Raw genomic sequence first — 19,756 nt, forward strand, 5'->3', positions numbered from 1 at the left:
GTAGTGGGAGGTTGGGAGACACAGCTGGGGATGAGGAAGGGGAGTGGGGCTGAGTGGGGGTGACCTGAACAAAGACACCCTGGCCTTTGAAGCCTCGGGAAGGTAGGAGACCTGGCAGGACAGAGGTATAAATAGAGATGCAAACTTACATGGAACACGAAGTTCCCTCTGGATGGAGGAGGACGGTGGGGGGTGGTCTGGGTACCAGCAGGGCCTCTGAGAACTGGGGAGCTCCTTAGATTTCCAGAGGGATGGGAGGCTCCCAGCTTCTGCCTTCCCTCCCCCACCCCCTACCCCCCACCTTTCACATTTCTTGGAATTTGCGGGGCGCGGATGTCCCGAGACATCCTCAGAGCCCGGGCTCCTGCCAGCTGGTGCGCGAGCAGGCACAGTTGGAGATGGGGATGCCGGGGGGGGGGGGGGGGGGGGGGGGGGGGGGGGGGGTGGGGGGAACCCCATGGGGCCTCCTCCCGGACCCCGGTTGCTCCTCGACCCCCGCCCCCCGCCACTCCCAGGTGCTCCAGGCCCCCGCGGGGGCGTTCACACGGAGCTCCTGCGCTTCATGAGGCCGCGGAAGGTGGACAGGCTGTGCAGGCCCGTGGACACGGAGCTGATGGCCGAGCGCTGCGCCCCGCTGCACAGGCAGCGGTGTGAGGGCGTGTCGCTGTAGCGGCCGCCCCCTCCGGGCGACGAGTGGCTCTGCTCGACGCACGTGTCAGACGTGGAGAGGTCCCGCGGGATGATCATGGGGATGGAGTACTGCAGCTTCTCACGGCTCTTGTACCAGAGGCACGAGCACATGGACTGGAAGTGCAGCACCTCGGCGTACACGTTGCGGAAGCCGCCGCCGCTGCCGCCGCCGGCCGCGGCCGTGGATGAGGCGGTGTCCGTAGTGTGCGCGCTGCCGCCCGCGCCCCCGCCCCCGCCGCCCCCGCCGCCCCCGCCCGCCTGCCCGTTGCGCGTGAGCAGCGCGCGGTGCTCGGCGTCGCGCTTCTCGTCCTCGGCGTTCATGGTCATGAAGCGCAGCACCACGAGGTTGAGGAAGGCGCCGATGACCGTGAGGCCCGTGAGGATGTACACGAAGCTGAAGGCCACGTACTGCGGCTGCGTCTGCAGCGCCTGGTCCTTCTGCAGCGCCACGTAGTCGCCGAAGCCGATGGTGGTGAGCGTGATGAAGCAGTAGTAGTAGGCCTGGAAGAAGGTCCAGTGCTCGTAGTAGGAGAAGGCGGCGGCGCCGATGCACAGCGTGCTGATGCACGAGAAGAAGCCGATGAGCACCATGTTGGCCATGGACACGTCGGCGCGCCGCATGCCCAGCCCCCTCTTGGCGCGGTGCAGCAGGTACTTCACGAAGGTGTTGATGCGCTCGCCCAGGCTCTGGAACATGACGAGCGTGAGCGGGATGCCCAGCAGTGCGTAGAACATGCAGAACACCTTGCCGCCATCGGTGCTGGGCGCCGCGTGGCCATAGCCTGGGGGAGGGTAAGGGAAGAGGAGAGAAAGCACTGCGCTGCGGAGCTGCTCTTCCAGAAAGCCTGCCCTCCCCCACTCCCCCTATCTCTGCCCTCCACATCCCCTGCTTTGCAGATTCGGTCCTCTCCTTCCAGCAGGAGAGAAGACAGCACACACTTAGGTGGCATCCTTGACCTGGTATGCTCTTGGTTTACTCGTAGGGTAGGTAGGAAGGAAGGAGGAAACAGGCAGGGTTAAGTGACTTTTCCAAGGTCACAGCCTTTGGAAGTAGAGCAGCCCATTTTTGAACTAGAGTCTGTTTGGCTTCAAAGATCTAGCTTTTCTAAATCTAGAGAAGGAGATGACACATAGAGCTGAGGGAGGCAGCAGGGAGAGTGTGAAGGGTGCCGGCAGGTCATTTGGGAAACGTGGGTTCTAGTTCAGTGTCTGTGGGCTTTTGACCTGTTCCTTGTCCTCTCAGGGCCTCAGTTTCCTTGACTGTAGAGGATGCAGGTAGGATATCCTGTGATTCAGTGTGGAGGGAGGGAAACTGAAGCATGGATGGCTCCTTAATCACTTCCCTGCTTCCAGCCAAAGCTTATGAGGGGTAGCTGGCAACTGGGGCCTTCCAGTCTCCATGAGGCATCTGGTCGACCCATGTTGGGGGTCAAAGGGGACATTGCCTCTCTACTAGCTGGATTAATGATGCTCCAGGGTCCTCATCAGCCCCCAGTCTGGAGCCCTGGGTTCATCCTCTGGGCCTGGCCCTGAAGTAGGGTCTGTCCTCATGGAGAGGTGACATTGCCCTTGTTAAAGCAGGGGCCTTGCCTGTCCTTCCAGGTGGTACTGTCACCAGCCAGACAAAACAACCCCCTGTCTCCTCCTCACTGCCCAAAGCCCTCACTGAGCCCGGAGCCAGGCAGAAACAAAGCCTCTCTCTGAGCCAACCATCAAATGGCCTTAAGTCAGGAGTTGTGTCTGGAGACCTGGAGGGGAAAGACACTAGATGGGAACTCAGAAGCCCTAGGCACAAGTTCTGGCCCTGTCATTAGTAGCTGTGTGACCTGGGGCTAATTACTCAGCCTCTCTGAGCATGTTTCCTCATTTGTAAAATAAGGTCTGCTGGTCCTGGACTTGCTTTTTTCACTGGGCTGTTAAGATATTTATTACTTTTATTAATAGGATTATTATAATAAAATAATCCTGGTTGGCAGGATTTCCAATTCTTCCTCCTCTCGAAGCCTTATAAAAAATGTAACCAAATGCTTTTTCCATGCAGCTGTCCAGGATTCATCACTGGAAGGGATCTTCTCTGCTTTGAGTGGCACTGAGAATGTTCAGCTTTGAACCCCAGGGCCAATATTACCACCGTCCCTGCTCTGTCCCTTAGGTCCCCCAACTACATATGTCCCCCAACTAAACACTGGCTTGGGGTGGCAGGGTGGGCACGGCTGTACCTTGTCATGCTTCTCGCAAGCTTCCCCTCCCATTGCCCGCCACGCCCATGGAGTATGCCCAAAATATGTGGATAGCAAGGTAGGATACCCTGTGCTTTGATGTCTGATCTGAATTCAACTCCTGACTCTGCCATGGACTATTTTTGGTTTTGTTTTGTTTTTTAAAAACCTCTGTGAGCCTTAGTTTCCACATGTGTAAAATGGGGCTAATAAGTAGAACCTGCCTCCCAGGGCTTTTCGGGAGAAATAAATGAGATAATGTGTATAATGCACTAAGCCTGGAGTCTGGTACATATCAAATGCTCAGTAATGGCTCACGATGATTAGCAATGAATGAAGTGGCAGATTTCCCTTTCTTTTCCAGGCTGGGGGGCAGCTCCGTTCTGGTCAAGTTGACATCTCTAACAGCCCAAGGCCATTTGAATCCTCAACCTCAGGGAGACCTGGGGATAGCTGCCTGGAGTGTGTGAGGCTGTGGTTTGTACTTAGAATGGGCTCCCCTGCTCCCTACCAGGCCACCGAGCTGGTTGACTGTGTCATTCTGTGCCAGGGGCCTGGAGAGCTGAGCCATTGAGCTGCCATGCCTGGCCTGTCTACGTCCCAGCAGGGTGAGAACAGATTGTGCCCGCCAGCCCGGCCACGGCAGCCAGACCACAACTCACCTCGACAGCTGGGCAGGCCCTGAGCCAGAGCTGCTTCTCATTCTGTCCTTTCCTGTCCCCTGGGGCCGGCACTGCCCTGGGTGTGGGGGAGGGTGCAGCACTGTGGATGGGTCCCGATGGGGACTGGGTAGCTCAGGCCCAGCCCTGGCTTAACCCCATACTGCCTGTGTGAACTTGGCCAAATCCATTTCCCTCTCTGGACCTCTTTTGCCTTGTCTGCACTCCGGGGGACAGGGAGTGGTTTGAGGTACTGCTGTTATACCCAGCCTGGGTGCCTGGCAACAGCGCCGTTGGAGGGGGGCAAGGGGAGACCGGAGCGGCAGGTATTTCAGAAACTGCGGGGTTTGTGTTGAAGCAGTGGTGACGGGATTTCATAGGAAAAGGCCACCTGAGAGTGTGGTCTGGGGGTAGGGTTGCCTCTGTGGGGTCAGTGACACAGAGGAGAAGGACCCCCTCTCGCCGTCACCACCACCTCGCCCTCTGAGGTAGTCTCTGACTTCTCTTGGAGCTGCCGTCCTTTAGGGAAACCCAGCGTCTGCAGGCCTGGTGCACCACAGCTGCCAGCTAACCACAAGGTCCCCCAGCTGCAGAGGGGACCTGGACTGAGCGCTGCCCCTGTCCCAGCAGACATGAGGCCACCTTCTTCCCCTGGGCCTGTCTGCACACGGAGACCTCCCTGCCTCTGCTGGCTCCCATCCTGAGTGCCCCTGTGTTTTCCCCAGCTCCCAGCTGGAAGAGACACCTCCTCCTTCCCCTGCCTGCCCCCTGGTGGTGTTCAAAGCAGTAGCACAGCCAGGCTTACCCAAAGGGTCTTATCCAGCCGGAGTTCGATCCGACAGCTCTACCTGCTGTCCTGTCCAGGGTGGCCCCAGGCTGGATGTGCCTCACCCTTGAGGTCAGAGGCTCCCCCACCCCAGGCCCATCCTCCCTCCCTACCACAGATTGAGGCTTAAGGTCTTATCCTTCAGATACATTTTAAACTTTAATGCTGAAAAACTTCCACAAGGCCATTATTATGACTATCTCTGTTTTATAGCTGAAAAAGGCTGGAGAGGCCTTGTGAGTTGGCCAAGGCCTCTAAGACTTTCTGACTCATCACTCATTCTGGAGCCTCAGAGCCCATCCATCACGCAGGAAGGGTGACCAGGATGGGAAACTGAGGCCCCGAGAGGAGAGCCCTCCCCTTGGAGCCTCATCCTTGGGCACTGCCCCGAGCCGGAAGTGACACAGCAGCAACAGGAGTGCGGTGCCCGGGAGACCAGATGCGTCTGCAAGTACCTGGCCCAGCGTCAGTGCGCTCTCGTCCCTTCAGCTGTTCCCTTGTCACTGGGTGAAAGGGCAAGGGAGCTGTGAGGACCTGCTGACGTGGGCGCCCAGCTGGGAGGGGTGCCAGCTGGGGTAAAGCCAGTCCCAGGGGGCCAAGGAACTTCTGGGAAGTAACTGGGAGTTTGGCAAGGCCTATCTGCCTGCCAGCAGACCCGCCGCCTGCCTGGGCCTTGCCCACATTGGGCGTGGGTTTACGAGAGAGGGGTCAAAGGTGGTCTCCACCTTCTCCTTGCTGTCCAGCTCTGTGAGGCTTTGGGCGAGGAGCTCTGTCTGTCCTTGTGTGTCACCCTGTTCTGGGGCTGAGTTCCTGAGAACCCTCCCTCCCAGGACCTGATGGACTGACCAGCCAGAACTCATGGCCCAACCACAAGACTCTAGCCACTGCCTCTCAGAGCTCTGGCCTGGGCTGTCCCTTTTCCCTCATCCCCCAGCCACCCTCCCTGAATCCTCAGATATATGGGATCTTAGAGCCAGGAAAGTGCTTCGTGATCCTATGACCCACTCCTTCTGTTGTATAGATGAGGACATAGAGGCCCAGAGAGGGAAAGTGAGCTGCTCCAGGTCACACACCCAGTGAATGGCAGAGTGAGACTATACCCGAGGGTCCTCGGTTCCAAACCCAAAGCTCTGTCCTCTGCCCTGTGGCTCAGTGTGACCAAGGTTGACTTGTTCATTCAACAAGGGCCGAGCAGCACCTACTTGCAAGCAACTCAGCTAAGAGATGGTTCTGGAACCTGGCCGGAGGCATAGAATTCACCTGGGGAAGACAGGTGGTTAGTCGTATTAATTAATTATGTGGTCAGACATAAATACGAATTATGGATATTTGGGGCAACAGGAAAATGAGAGGTGGGCAGGAAGCTCTGGGCCATAGTTTCTCTGTTTTCCTCCTGATATCACCAAGGAGCTCAGAAACTGGCCAAAGCTGTCTTCTGGGGAGATGCAGAGGGTTAGGGGCCCAGCCCCTGCCCCTTAATGGATTTTTCTCTCTCGGTGGCCAATTTCCTTCTAGTCAAAGCACAAATAGCTAGCCTGAATCCTTGGTGATGGCCTTTGCTGGACTGGGTTCAGCTGGCCATTCCCCACTGACTTCCCGTACCCCCTAGTCTGAGTGCCTGACCTCTTACCCCTGGCCTAGTCGGCTACAAAGCTAGAACTCTGGCCACAGCCTTGGGCAGAGAAAAAAAGCACAGGGCTACGGAGGCAGGAGATCTGGGCATCTGACCTGACCCTGGCCATAACCAGTTTTGTGTCTTGAGCAAGTCCTTTACCCTCCCTGGGCCTCAATCTCCCTCCTCTGTGACATGCAGGATAGGGCAAAGATAAAAGGTTCCCATTGTTTTCTCTGCTGTGGATGCCCTTCTGTGATTTCTTTCTATTAACCCACCCATTTGTAGAATCTACATTTTGAGAGACGTTATTTATGAAGAACGAGGTGTTGATCAGTGCCACGTAGCTGCTGCATAGAACAGAACAGGCACTGGATAGATAATTGTGAAAGCAAGAATTCATTCTTTCCCCATGAAAATGAATTAAGAGCAGCCCTGCCAATCAGAACTTTTGATTAGCATGGGCTAACTGAATCTGGAGACTGAATTAAGTTACCCTTATGCTTTTAAAGTACTGAAAATAGATTATTTCTATTTTCTTCAGGGGATCTCGGCAGTTTAGGGATGCACGTGACCACACAGCAGGCGAGTAGCTCATCTTCTAGGGCCTTGGTCTCCTCTTTGTAAGCTGGGAACCATGACCCACAGACCTCACAGAGTTGCTGTGGGCATTTGAGGTGTTGGCAGACTTAGGATGCTTAGGGCATTAGCATCCATGAATATTAATTATGAGTATGAATATTTTGGGGGAACATCAAGATGAGATGGTCTTTAAAGTTCCTTTCGGCACCCACAGTCTGATTTGTGTTTCCCAAAGTTGATTTCCTGGAACACCGGTTCCATGGACTGCTCCTAACTGTTGGACGAGAGGAGGGTTGCTGGGTTCAAATTAAATGGGAGGAACGCTGAATTTAAGAGATTTGTCTTCATTGGATTTAAGTGTTGACTCTATCAGAGCCACACTCGGGCTAAGGCACGAGGTGGGTCAGAGTTGGGGGAATGGGCTAAGGTTTCCCACTTATTTGACCTTTGAGCGCTTTCTTTACAGTGCATGTAGCTGGACACGTGTTCCTAGAACACGGTTTGGGAACCGCTTGTCTGTAGCATCAAGATCTCTAAGGTCTTCTCTCTAGGTCTCTGACTTTCAGAGTCTCAGATGTCCCATCTCTGACCGGCCCACCCCTTCTGTAGATTAGAAACACACAGTCCTTGGCAATGCTTGGCTGCATCCCGTTTCCTGGTTCCCCGTAGACCTAGTTATCTAATGTAAATACGGGCACCAGCCAGGCTAATGTTTGCCCTGAGGGAAGATGGATCAGACCTGTGGCCCGAGGCACCCAAAGACTGTGAACTCGGGGCCAAGCCGGGCTTGTGCAAAGGTGAACACGGGGAGGGGGTCTGCCCTTGGAGCTGCCTGGGCCTGGTGGGGCAGCCGGAGAGAAGTGGGAGGGTTGGTTTGAGGAAGACACAGGCAGCTCCAGGGGACCAGCTGCAAGACACAGGTGCCCCCAGAGGGTAGCTGGGCTCTCCTGCGGGGCCTGCAGAAGGCATTCAGGACTGAGCCCCTGGGTTCCCTCAGAAAGGCCCACTGAGCACCCCGCCTCCTCAGGGGCCTGAGGCAGACAGGGAGCCGCCGCCCCCTTGGTCTGGAGATGGCTTCAGTGTGGAGCCAGGAAGTGGGACAGGAGGCTCCAGGGGAGTCTAATTGGTGTGTTAAAGGAGATGAGGCGGAAGGAAGCTGGCAGGATCGCCCAGGCCCTTGGAAGAAGGGAGGAGGCTGCCAGGCTTGGGGGAGAAGGGGAGGAGAAGCAGGCCTTCTCCTCCAACCTCATGGTCCAGCTCTGACAACACCATTCCCAGAACCCTCCGGGGTCTTTCCTAGTGCTGGAGACTCTGCTCCCCCCGCCTGGCCTCAGCACCCGCCTTTTTGTTCTCAGGTCTAAAGAGAAAGTCTGCAGGGCTCTGAGCTCCCAGGGGGCCGGCAAGTCCCCTCAGCGTCCAGTGCAAGGCCTCATGGGATCCACTGCCGGAAAATGCCGTTCAGAAGGCTTTGAAGTCTGGGGTACAGAGTTCGGGAGAGGAGCCTCCCCTTAGACACCCAGCGGGGCGGTGGGGGGGGGAGGTGGCCTTGGCAGGAAGGCCTTTAGTGACTCACACCTCCTGTCCTTCTTGTGGCCTCAGGCCCCTGCAAAGTGAGGTCAGCTTCAGGGCACCAGAAGGAATCCCCCTGCCCTAGACCTGGCCAAGGCCTGAGTAAGGCCTGAGAAACCACCAGGGCCTCACAGACCTGGGTTGGGGGGAGGGACCAGTGTGCACAACTGGGTCTGGAGTTTGTCCCCTCCATGCTAGCGCTCCCAGGAAGGACAGCTTGGCAGCCCAGAACCCTCCCTCCCTCCATCCTGCCCCCTTTCCAAGGCCTCTTTCCCATCTTCCCAGCTCCTCTTTCGGCTCTTCTCCCCATTCTCCACTGGCAGGTGCTCTCCCTACCCCTGCTTTCCCAACCATGTTTGGCCCGTGGAGGCCCACTGCTCTCTCCTCTCTCCCTTTTAGCTCTACCCCATCCACATGGACCTCACTGCTATGATTCAGGGTCCCCTGGCGTACAATAGCCCCTACCACTCCCATCCCCCACCCTCCCCAGGCCCACGTGGGATTAGGGGGAGCTAAGGGGGAGGGTGCTGGTGTCATGGAAAATCCCTGCGGCAGCCAAGGTCAGTGTTTGCAGACACAGCCTGGCCTGGAGCCAGGCCTGCCTCCCCGGCCAGCTCCCTCTAGCCTATCCCAGAGGCTGGCTTTGCATGGGGGCCCTCGGAGGCACCCCAGAGCTGCTCTGGGTGCTTGGGGCTGCAGGGCCGATCAGCACTGGAGGGCGCAAGACTACGTAGTTCAACCCACTCATTTTATGGATGAGTAGACTGAGGCCCCGAGAGGGACAGGGACCAGGACATCGCATCACTAACAGAGCCAGGACTGGCATCCAGGGCCTTCCGTCCCAGTCAGTCCTCACTGCAGAGGGGAACATCCTAAAATCTGTTCTGGTGGACCAAGGAATAGTGAAGGCTGTTGTCAAACACCATGAAGTCAGGGGCTAGCTTGAGGTTGGCCTAGACATGAGGTGGGCTATGGGGTCAGGGTAAGCAGACCCAGGTGATCAAACCCTGATCCTTGACCTCAAAACGCTTTGTATGTGAAGTGAATCAGATGAAACATCTCAGTGGAAGCACCTTGGAAACGTCAATGTCCTGTCCAGAGAAGAGGCTATTAGCATCACACACATTGTTCAAATGCATGGCCTCAGTGGGAATTCTCTTAGGAAGAATTTAAGACAGGGGCTGAAGGAGGGCTAGAGGTGGAGAACTTGGGCTGGGCTATCTAGAGGGGCTTTCTGGAGGAGGTGGCCTTTGCCCTGAGCTCTGAAAGAGGGATGGGAAATGCAGGGTTTTGACAGAGGGGAGCTGCTGAAGCAAAGACACAGTGTGAGAAGACACGTGACCCAGTAGGGGTGGAGAAAATACACCCGTCTCAGGCTAGTGGCCATTTGCACAAAGCGGGGGTGGGGGGGTGGGGTGGGGGGGGGCGCGGGTATAGATTCTCAGGGAAGGCAGCTTCCTGAGATGATACGCATCAAGAACCTTAGCAATGTGTCTGCCCCGTGACCCTGCAGTGCCACTTCGAGGAATCTCGGCTGGGAAAAGAACCAGAGATGAGAACAAAGATTTCTGAACAAGGATGTTTATAGCCGCATTGTCACTGTGACAAATTGTAAACAGTCCGAATGTTCACCAATAAGGTTTGGCTAAACATATTAAGGTATATTTATGTGGCGGAATATTGTCCAGCCACTAAATATACTCTTCAGGAGTGTCGTAATTACACAGAAAACCACCATAGAATGTTCAGGAAGAATGGCAGGATCCAACACTGTACATATAACGGAATGTCCTGCTAAACAGATAAATGTAGCAAATGCATCTACACACACGGAGGAAGAGAAGCTGGAGAGAAACATACTAAAAGGCTCAGAGAGTTTATCTTTGAATCATGGGATCGTGATTCATTTTAATTTGTGCTTATATATTGTATAATTTCTACAAAAATCTATCACTTTTATCAGTAGAGAGTGATGAATTTGGCTAAACCCCTGAATTTCTTGGAACAGAGAAGTTCACTTGAGCAGTGTAGGTCGGTAAGGAGAGCAAGGGCTAAGTTGCGAGGGGCTTTGAGCAGTAGGTGCTAGAGTTCAAATCCTAAGTTGATGCGGCAGCGAGGAGCTGAGGAGCTGTTGAGAGCTCCTGAGTAGGGGAGGGACATGCCAAAGAAGCGTCTGTCCCATTGTCAAGTGCTCAGGCCTCAACTGAGTTAAGGAGGGGAGAGGGGAGGGGAGGGAAGGAAGAGGGGAGGGAGGAAAGAGTAGATACACAGTGTGCGGGATGTTCTTGCCTTTGTGGACTTCAACTGGGAGCTCCTTCAGGGCAGGGATTTTTGTCTCTTTTGTTACTACCCTTTTCCCCACACCCCACAGAGTGCTTGGCTGGTATTTCTGGCCTTTAATGACTCCCTGTTGAATGAGTCAGTTCAGGAGGGGAGGCATCGCCAATGAGCCAATGAGCCGGAGAGGAGAAGGGTGTGGAGACAGGGAGGAGGAAGAGAGCCTGAGGCCCTCAAGGGGCAGGGTCACACAGCAGGACAGCAACCCCCGCTTGTCCTCGGAAGTGCGCTGACCTGGGGCTTCTGGGCTCTATCATAGGCCAGTTGCTGTACCAGGTGGCGGTGGCCTGGGCCTGTGGCCTGTCTGCATCCTTCTGACCAATTGGCCAGGACATGTGTGAACTCAGAACTTCTAACAGATTGGATCTGGTGGGGTTTTAATTAAACGAATCCACCAGGGACAGTCTGGCACAGAGAAAGTAATTCTACGGTGCAATTTACAGTGGACTTGGCCATCTCAACAGATGGCTGGACACGCCAGTCCTCTGTGTGCTTCTTGAAAGGCTGTGTCTCTAACTCGGGCATCTGGCTGGCGCGAGTCCTACACTTCACACTCTCTGGCTCTTTCTGTTTTGCCCATGGAGGAGAAGCAGGTCCATGCTGGCATCTCCTTGTCGGACTCCCCCCAGAGGGGCTGAACTGCTTCCAACAAGAAACCCTTCTGTGTCATGGGAGTAACTGTGGCCAGCCCAGGTGTTCCCTGTTGGCCATACCATGTGTCCTGGAGTTGAGCCTGTCCAGAGCCTGGGTGCCTGAAATCTCAGCCTGCAGGCAGCGAGACAGGGGGACAGCATGGGCCCCGAGGGGCAAGCGTGCCCAGAATTAAAGAGCACCGAACCAGGAGTCAGAGGCCTGGCTCCCATCCCAGCTCTTGCCACTACCTTGCTATAGGACAGGAGTTGGCAAACTTTTTCTGTAAATATTTATAGATAGTAAATATTTTAGATTTCCTAGTCCATCCATATGGCCTCTTGCAACGACTCAGCTTTGCCATGATATCGAGGCAGCAGCCAAAGACAATATGTAAATGAATGGGTGTGGCTGTATTCCAATAAAACTTTATCTATAAAACAGGTGGTGGGCCAAATTTTAGATTACGGGCCCTAGTTTTCCTGAGTCTGCTGTAGGGCCTTCGTGAAGGCGTGCCAGCATTCTGAGCCTCAGTTTTCATACCTAGCAAATGGAATGTTCGATTAGGTTATTTCTTCTCTGACCTAGTTGAATTTTAGGATTTATTAAATTGCTAGCTCCCCTTGTCCCATGCATCATGCAGAGGCCTGGAAGAGAGAGGTGAGTTTTGAGCAGGGTCTGGGCCCAAACTTGCATGCAGAATTGGTGTCCACAGTCTTTTGGAGGTCACAGCTGCATTTCTGCATTGGTAGACACTACTCATGCTCTTCTCCTTCCTGATGGGCTTCTACTCTTCCATCAAAGCCCATCTCAAAAGTCACCCCCTCAGTAAAGCCTTCCCTGATCCTACCCACCTGAACTCATCAGTCCTCCTGGAGCCCTTCATGCATCATTCACCATGCCTCAAACATTCATCCATTCAACCAGCAGACTTTTTGAGTTCTTAATACGTGTAATGCTCTAAATTCTAGAGTAAGAATATTTTCTGTTCAAAGGTAGTTTTCTTTCCACTGCCCCAGGCTGTCTGTCCCTAGACCATTCTATGAGAATGAGAGTCAGAAGACCTGGGCTCTGGTTCTAGCTGTGTCACTGCCTTTTTCTGGGCCTGGAGGCCCTTCTATGGGAAACGAAGGAGGCTGGAGATACTCTTGAGGCCCTGTGATATTCTAGGATTCTGGACCTCTGGAGGGGCCATGTACCCTGCCCCATGAACAGTGGAGAAAGCACTGCTGGGTCCCCAGAACGATGGCCCTGAGCCTTTGGGCACACAGCAGACGCACAGCTGCTGGGACCCCACATGTCTGTAGAGCTGTCTCAGCTGGCCCCGGGCAGATGCTGGGGATTGGGTGAGGACCCTTGCACTGGTCCTGGGAGGGGGTGGAACTCAGCAGTGCTCTGAATAATGCCCCCCAGTTGAGGCAGTGGGACAGCCGGGGTCATCTGTTTGGGTACCAAGTTGTGCCCTCCACCCACACCCAGCCTCCTGGTGCAGGAGGCCACATGGAGTCAGGGAGGAGACAGCCACGTGTTCTGTCTGGGTGTCCCCAGGGCCAAGATGGGCCAGGGCGTTCAGGGAGACTTTTTGGTCCCCAGGTTCCCCTTACTGATTGCCGAGCCCTGGGGGACCCCTAACTGTACCCTCATCTAGCCCTGGAGATGAGTCCCCAAGGCCTCGTGTCTTTGCTTCATTTGCTGTGTTGGCCGCCTATTTTTTTCTTCCTTGTCTTTTCCTTTTTCTCTCCTCCCCTTCCTCCTTTCCTCATGTTGTCCTCTCAGCCTCCCTCTGGACCCTGAAGACAGCGGTGGTGTCTTGTCCTTCTTGGGAGCTCAGTGGCCGGTGGACAGCAGCGGAGGGATACGGGCGGTGGGGCCGGTAGTGATGGCTAGTGGTGGCAGTCACAGTAGCAAATAACAAAGAACAAAGCCCACATTTATTGAGCATTCGTGTGCCAGGCACCATATCGAGGGCTTCCTGCTTATCATTTAATTTAATCTTCACAAAAACATACTGAGAGCGGTATTGCCTCCATTTTACAGGTGAGAAAACGGAGGCACAGAAAGTTCGCAAAACTTCATTTAAGACCATACAGCTGGTGAGTGGCCAAGTCTGGGTACCCGTTCAGGCCTATGGCCTTGCACAGCCTAACCAATGTTAGTTGATTCGGTGCTGCATTCTGGAAGGCAGGTGCCTGGGTTTTCCAGCTGAGGAGACCGAGCCGGGTGGCTGGGTGACTGGGACAAGGCCACACTGCTATATGGCAGAGCCAGGCCTTCCTGCTCTCTTCCTTCCATGTCTCGGTGCCTCCAGGCCTTCTGGACTGGGGTCCAAGCCAGTGCCCTCTCCAGTTCCCATTCCTCCTCCTTCCCATCTGGACCCTTCTCCCAAGAAGCCTGAGCTCAGCGTGCCCCAGAAGGCACCCACCAGGCTGGAGCCAGAGGGCAGGAGGTAGTGGGGTGTTCCGAGCCAGCCCTGGAAGAGGGGCCACAGCCTCTGAGGAGGCTGAGTGGGCAGCAGGGGACCCAGGAAGGCTGCAGCAGCGGGCTGGTCTCCAGAATATCAGCTGGAAAATCAGCGAGGTGAAGATGGCTTCATTCCCTCTTAGCTCGTCTGAATTAATCAATAGAGCAAATACTTCTTACGCACCTCCTCCTTGCACCAGGCAATCCGCTACACGCCAGGAGAGGACGTGGGGATGATGATGATGGCTCGGTCTTACCCTTTGGGAAGAGAAGCAAGCCAGGGGCAGCTGGGAGAAGACCATCCCTTAAGTAAAGACTTTCCCCAGGATACGCCAGAGGCACCATTCTGTGACAGGGGGACCGTGGGCTCCCAGAAACCAGAAGGGAGTTGGAAGGCATAGCAGTCTTGCCAACGCTTCTGTGGCTGGGAGTGTGGCACGTTCTGTTCCCTAAGGCCTCCAGAGATGTTTCTGGATACCTGGGAGTATTGTTCGCGGGGAGGTGGGGTGGGATGGTGTGGACACCTGGCTGGTGCCTGGACCACTTGGCCCTCCTTGTCCCTAGAAACGGGGCCAAGTTTTCTGTCAGAGGCCATACTCTCTTTTCAGTCCCCTTCCTCTTCCTCCTCCTCCTCCTCCTCCTCCTCTACTTCTGTCTTCTTTCCCTTCTCCTCCTCCTCCTCCTCCTGCTTCTACCATTTACTATTTTATTTAAGTAAACTTTTAATTTTAGAACAATTCTAGATTTACAGAATTATTGTGAAGACCTTCCTTCTTCAGCATTCACCGCCTCCCCTATGCCGATGTGAAGCTGGCTTCTGTGTCCACCCCCCACCCCCCACCTTCTCCCTCCTTGGAGCCTTCTGAGGAGAATTCCTCCGGCTCTGGCCCAAGAGCATCCCTTCTATCAGTTCTGTGCGTGGCATCCATCTCTGCCACTCACTTGCCTCTCCGGGCAGATGCCGCCTGGCGTGTTTACCCACCTCTTAACGCAGAGTGACGCCTCTGTGAGCAGAGCTTCGGTTAGTCAAGGCTGTTTGCAACAGAAAGCCGGGAGGGGGCTGGCTGGCCTGGGGGTTGCTGGACCCTGGACCGGGTTTCTATGAGGCGGTCAGGGCCCCTGGGGGGAGACTTGCCTCCTGGCCCCCCGCTCTGTGCCACTGGCTGTGGGGTGGCAGGTGGGAGCAGGGAGAGGATGAGGGGGGAGAGCAAGGGAGCCCTTGCTTTGTCTGCCCTTAGTGCCCCTACTGCTAAGGGCAACAGTGTCAAGTACCCCAGTGCCCTTGCATTAACTATCTCCAGTCTCGTCATGCATGACCTTCATAGTAGGCATTATTAGCTCCATTTGGGTGAGGAAACCGAGCCTCAGGGAGGCTAAAGAGGACATGCCCAGAGTTGGCAAAGCTGGGCTTCAGCATAGATCTTTTGGCCTTCAGAGTCCAGGCCCTGGCAGATGTCCCTGGGACCGTGCGCTGTTGGGAGAGCGTGGAAAAGGTGTCCAGTGGGCCGTCATGTTAAGGTCACTTAAGCTCTTCAGGGCAGGACAGTGGTTGTTCAAACCATGTGAGGAGGGAAGTGGTGTCCCTCCAAAGGCTGGTCCTTTCTGTCCCAGGGAGCAGCCTTCTGGAGTTCTCTTTGTAGACTCTTAGGATGCTTCAGGATGGCCCTGAGCTAGACAGGGCAGGATATGAGGATGGGGCAGCTGGAGGGCAAGGGGACAGGGCCCCGAGGGAGGCTGTCTTTGGTGGACGTGGCCGGAGTGCCTGCCCCTTTCCCGTAACAACCTTAGTCAAGAACCTAGGCAGCCCCTTTCTACCACGTGACCTTGGCCTAGACTGCAGTGGGTTGGACTCGTGGTCGCCCCTGATCCATCACAACCGAAGCTCTCAGCTGGGCTGAGCCAATCAGTCACCTCTCTTAGGGACTGGGGTGCCAGGCTGAGGGTTTGGGCAGTTTTGGGGGGGCTGAGCCACAGGGTTATAAAGAGTTGGGTCCTAGGTGGGACCACTGTAAGTCAAAGTCACACACGAGTCAGAGTTGCAGGGGAAGAGAAGCCAGAGTGACTGGGCACAGCAGAGACAGGGCTGGTGTCGCCCGAGAGAGGGGGAGGGAGAGACATGGGCTTCTGATTCCTGGCCTTCACACTGGCTAAGCACCCCTGTTCCCTTTTACTCGCACTGGCCCAAAGGGGCCCTGGGCCTTTGCTAAGCTCCAGCTGCTACTCACGGAAGGGCTCAGCTCCCAATCCCTGAACAGGGTGTGTGCCCTTCAAGGTGGGTTTCAGGAAACCCACTTGGCACAGCACTCTCTAGTGTTGAGGAACATTCCTGTGTGGCCCACTGGGCAGGGGTGGTCTGCACTCAACAGCTGGGGACAGTGAAGCCTGGGAAAGTGGGGGTCTCTCCCAAGCTTAGAGCCCCTGAGCCGGCCCCGAGAGCCAGGTGTCCTGATTCCAGGCCTGCTGCCTCTCCCACCACTCACACGGCTCCCCTCTCTTGGTCGGTAGCTGGGTGGCCTGGGATTGAGAGATACAGTGTGGAAAGTGCCTCGTACAAGGCCTGGTGCACGGAGAGTCTCAGGAAGTAGGAGCTGTTATTAATGTTTTTACTTTTTTAAGCACAGCTCTGAGCTGCCACCCACCACTCAGAAGCCTTCCTTAGTTCCCCAAATGTACACAACACAGTCTGGGGTGTCCTGGTCCAGCACACAGACTGGCCAACCTTACCCCCTGCCTGGCTTGCTCTCTTCTCCCTCCCCCAACACTTCCAGTCCCTTCTCGGGCCAGGGTTCCCCACATCCTTCCCGCACCCCACCTCTGAACCCTTCTTCATGCTATGGCTGCCTGGAATTCCCTCCCTCGTCTCTCCTGCGCCACTCCCCCCACCCCCCCATGGACAGCTCCGCCTCCTTGGGCCCACCTTCCCCAGTCCCCCTGCTGGAAGAATGGTACTTTTTTCTGCCCTCGCCACTCTCTGCCAGGTGGTAGCTTTTGTGTGGACGTGGGTCTCTCTCTGCCGGCCCACCTTGCCCAGTGTCTCCAGTGGAATCCCAGCAGAGGCAGGAAGCCAGGCTTGTCGGCCAGGTCGGGTTTGGTGGGGAGGCCTTGGAGTGAGCGTGGCCCCTGTAGGCCCTGTCTCCACCACCTGCTCGCATGCTCTCCTCTCTGGTCATGGCTAGTGGCCCAGACAGCTCTGGGCTGGCAGGGAATTTGGGAACAGATGCCAGGAGATGTGAAGGAGGCTTTTCTTAGGCTCAGCATTCTCCCCAGGGCTCGGGAGCTCAGATGGTGCAGGTTGGCACCGTGCCCAGGAGCAGAGGGACTCCAGGCAACACGGACTTCAGCCTGGAGCCAGCTGCTGGGACCTCCTCTTCCTCTGAGCCTGCCTGCAGATGTGGTGTCCCTGCCACCCCTAGTCACATAAGCGTGTGTGTGTGTGCACCCGCAAACACATGGCACACACGCTCGCTCCAGCACCCCACAGGTCCCCACAGTAGCCTCTTGGCCCCATTCCCTCTGCTGTCCGGGGCAGAGAATGCAAGAACCAGATGTGCTCCAGGGCAGACAAGGAAGCAGGAGCGTCTGCACCTCAGTAGGGAAAGAGGGAACCCCTCACAGGACCCGGCCCCTGAGCCCTGCTGTTCCGTGAAGTCATTAAGGATTTAACGAAGTCCCCCAGACCAGCGCCTCCCCCACACAGACAGACTCTTCTCAGAGGGCTGAGATTCCAGCACTCTCCATGGAAACACATTTCACCGAACCCTACGCCCTGTCGGAAATACTCCTTAGGCGGAATGAAATGACCAAGGCTCAGGCCCTTCCCTTTCAACCTGTTGTCCTCATCGGAGACAGCGAACTGCTGTCCCCATCCTTGGGGACACTGCCCTTCACACAGAGACACGGAAGCAGACGCTCAGCCCCCGGCCTGCCTCCCACTGCCTGACTCACCCTGGGCTTGCCACCTCTCTTCTGACCTCTGATTTCCAGCCTTTTCAATTATCTCTGCCACTCTGCCACCTTCTGAACCCTCCATCCTCACCACTGTTCACAGCGCAGCATCGGGTATAATAGGAGAATAACTCCATGGCTCCTGTGGCCTATAGAGGTGGCCTGTTTATGCACTGGTGTCCTGAGTGTGCTCTCTATGGTGCCCGGAGCTCCAAGCTGAGCAGTCCCCAGGACCCCGGCGGTCTCCCCAGCTGCTGCTTATGGTTCTGCTCTGCCTCCCTCCCCACCCCATCCCACCCCAACGTGGAGTCTGGGTAGGCTAGCTTTCTCTGCACTTGACTTTATTCAAATGATTAAATGTCTGTCACTGTTCCCTCCTTCCCAATTCAAAACAATACTAGCTGATTTTTATATAGTGCTTACTACGTGCCACATGGCTCTAAACGAGCAACTACATGTTTCTCTTTTAATCCTTGAACAACCCTGTTTGGTAGGTACTATTATTATCCCCATTTAAAGATGCAGAAGCTGAGCCACAGCGAGGTTAAGTGACTTGCTAAAGGTCACACAGCTAGAACATGGCCAGGCGAGGCCCTCCCCATACTGCTTCTTCGATTCTTTTTGCTCCCTTCCCTCTTCTCCAATTCAGAGGAGGAGAGACCCCTCCTCTTCCCAAGGCTGACCCCCTAACTATACTCTGCCCCAGCCCTGGACTCTTCTTCCTGGCCTTGCTTCTGGAGGCTCACCTTCCCTCCTCTCTCCCCCCCCACGCCCCATTTAGCAGTATTTTCAAACTGTCCTCTGCTCTGAAAACCTCAAGAATTTCCTGAGTACCAGACCCAATGGGGCAGGCCTGTGCTGGCCCCATGGCACCCTAGGACAGATTAGAAAAAATGGGCCCCTTTGGGTGGATGCAGCCTCTGGGAAGGCATAGTAGCTTGGTGAACAGGCTGAATTTCAGCTTCCCAACCCATCAGCAGGATTCGTTGGGACAGTGCACAACCTGGAAAACCACACATGGTTGTCTTGGATGTTGGCATCCTTACTGCCCTTCATATTCTGGCCATACTCAGCCCTGATGGCCGGTCTTCCTCTGACTTCTTTCAGGATACTCCCCACACTTGCCCCCGCTGTCCATTGCATTTTCACCTGATGCACCCCAGTTGTAAGAGTGGGCCGAAATTTGCCTGTGCTGCTCTGATACTGGCCCTCAGGGAAGGCCACCAAGAACTCACCTCCAGCTCCACCCCACGCTCCACCTGGCTGAACCAAGACACCAGGTCTGAACCAAGACACCAGACACCAGCCTGAAGGCACCATTCTCCCCTGTATTCCCCGTGTTGGCGCGCTCTGTACTACCCGACTCCTGGCAATGTTCTCAAGCCTCAGTCAGCCAGACTGAATACCTTGGCTTCCCTTCCTCTTTTTCCCCTCCGCACCGGCCCCAGCTACTCCTCCTTCCTAGTCCTGTCCTTTCCCTCTGTTCTCTTGTGGTCCAGGCCCTCAGCCTTTCCAGTCTGGGCTTGGGCAGTGGTTACTAATCTTCCCGGAGCTTCCCCTAACTTTCCCCACACCAACTTCCAGGTTACACTCCACTCTGCTCTCTGCTCAAAATATCACTCCCCTGCTCAAAATCCTTCTGTGACTCCCCATTGCCTCTAGGGAAAGAAGCCCAAACTTTCAGCCTGCCATTCAGGGTCCTCTACCATATGTCATACCTCTCTGGGCTTAACTATTGCTCTGTAGCTGAGGGAAGCCTTTTGGAGCTAACCCTTGGCGGTGCTTTTCCATAGCTGAGCTCTCTGGAAGGCTGCCAGGGAGGAGGTGGGCGGGTGGGGGGTGGGAGGGGAAGTATTAGGGGAGGGGTGGCTCTGCCCTCTCCACCGCCATGCCTAGCAGAAGCCTCTTAATGGCCACCAGCATTCTGACAGCTGTCCTGCACCCGGGACAGCCTGGATTAGAGCTCGGCCAGGCTGAAAATGTGGAAGGCTGCTCTCAGGGCAGGTGGGTAACAGATGAAGGGTGCTGAGGAGCCTCTCACAGACCGGAGTTCCTCGCCCAGGGAGAAAGGCAGGTCTTCCAGGGAATCTGGTGGAACAGTGGATGGCGGGGGGGGGGGGACTTGTTTGAGTGGGAAGTTAAGCCCAGGATTCCCTCCTGCTTGTGCGGCCGGCCTGCAGTGTCTCTCCCTCTCTTTTGAATGTTTGATGTTAGGGAGGAAGGTATG

General features: G+C 55.6%; 1 protein-coding gene across 1 annotated transcript in view; it reads right to left on the reverse strand.

Moving 5' to 3' along the window:
• Positions 1-540: 540 nt before the first annotated feature.
• Positions 541-19,756, reverse strand: part of LOC111154200 (potassium two pore domain channel subfamily K member 3) — a 35,690-nt gene continuing 16,474 nt past the window's right edge. The window contains exon 2 of the mRNA XM_022513653.1: positions 541-1,472. Coding sequence (XP_022369361.1) covers positions 541-1,472 — 932 coding nt within the window. The remainder of the gene's footprint in view (positions 1,473-19,756) is intronic.

Source organism: Enhydra lutris, unplaced genomic scaffold (genome assembly GCF_002288905.1).
Source record: "Enhydra lutris kenyoni isolate GAN:26980312 unplaced genomic scaffold, ASM228890v2 scaffoldscaffold35, whole genome shotgun sequence".
In the NCBI taxonomy this organism is placed as follows: domain Eukaryota; kingdom Metazoa; phylum Chordata; class Mammalia; order Carnivora; family Mustelidae; genus Enhydra; species Enhydra lutris.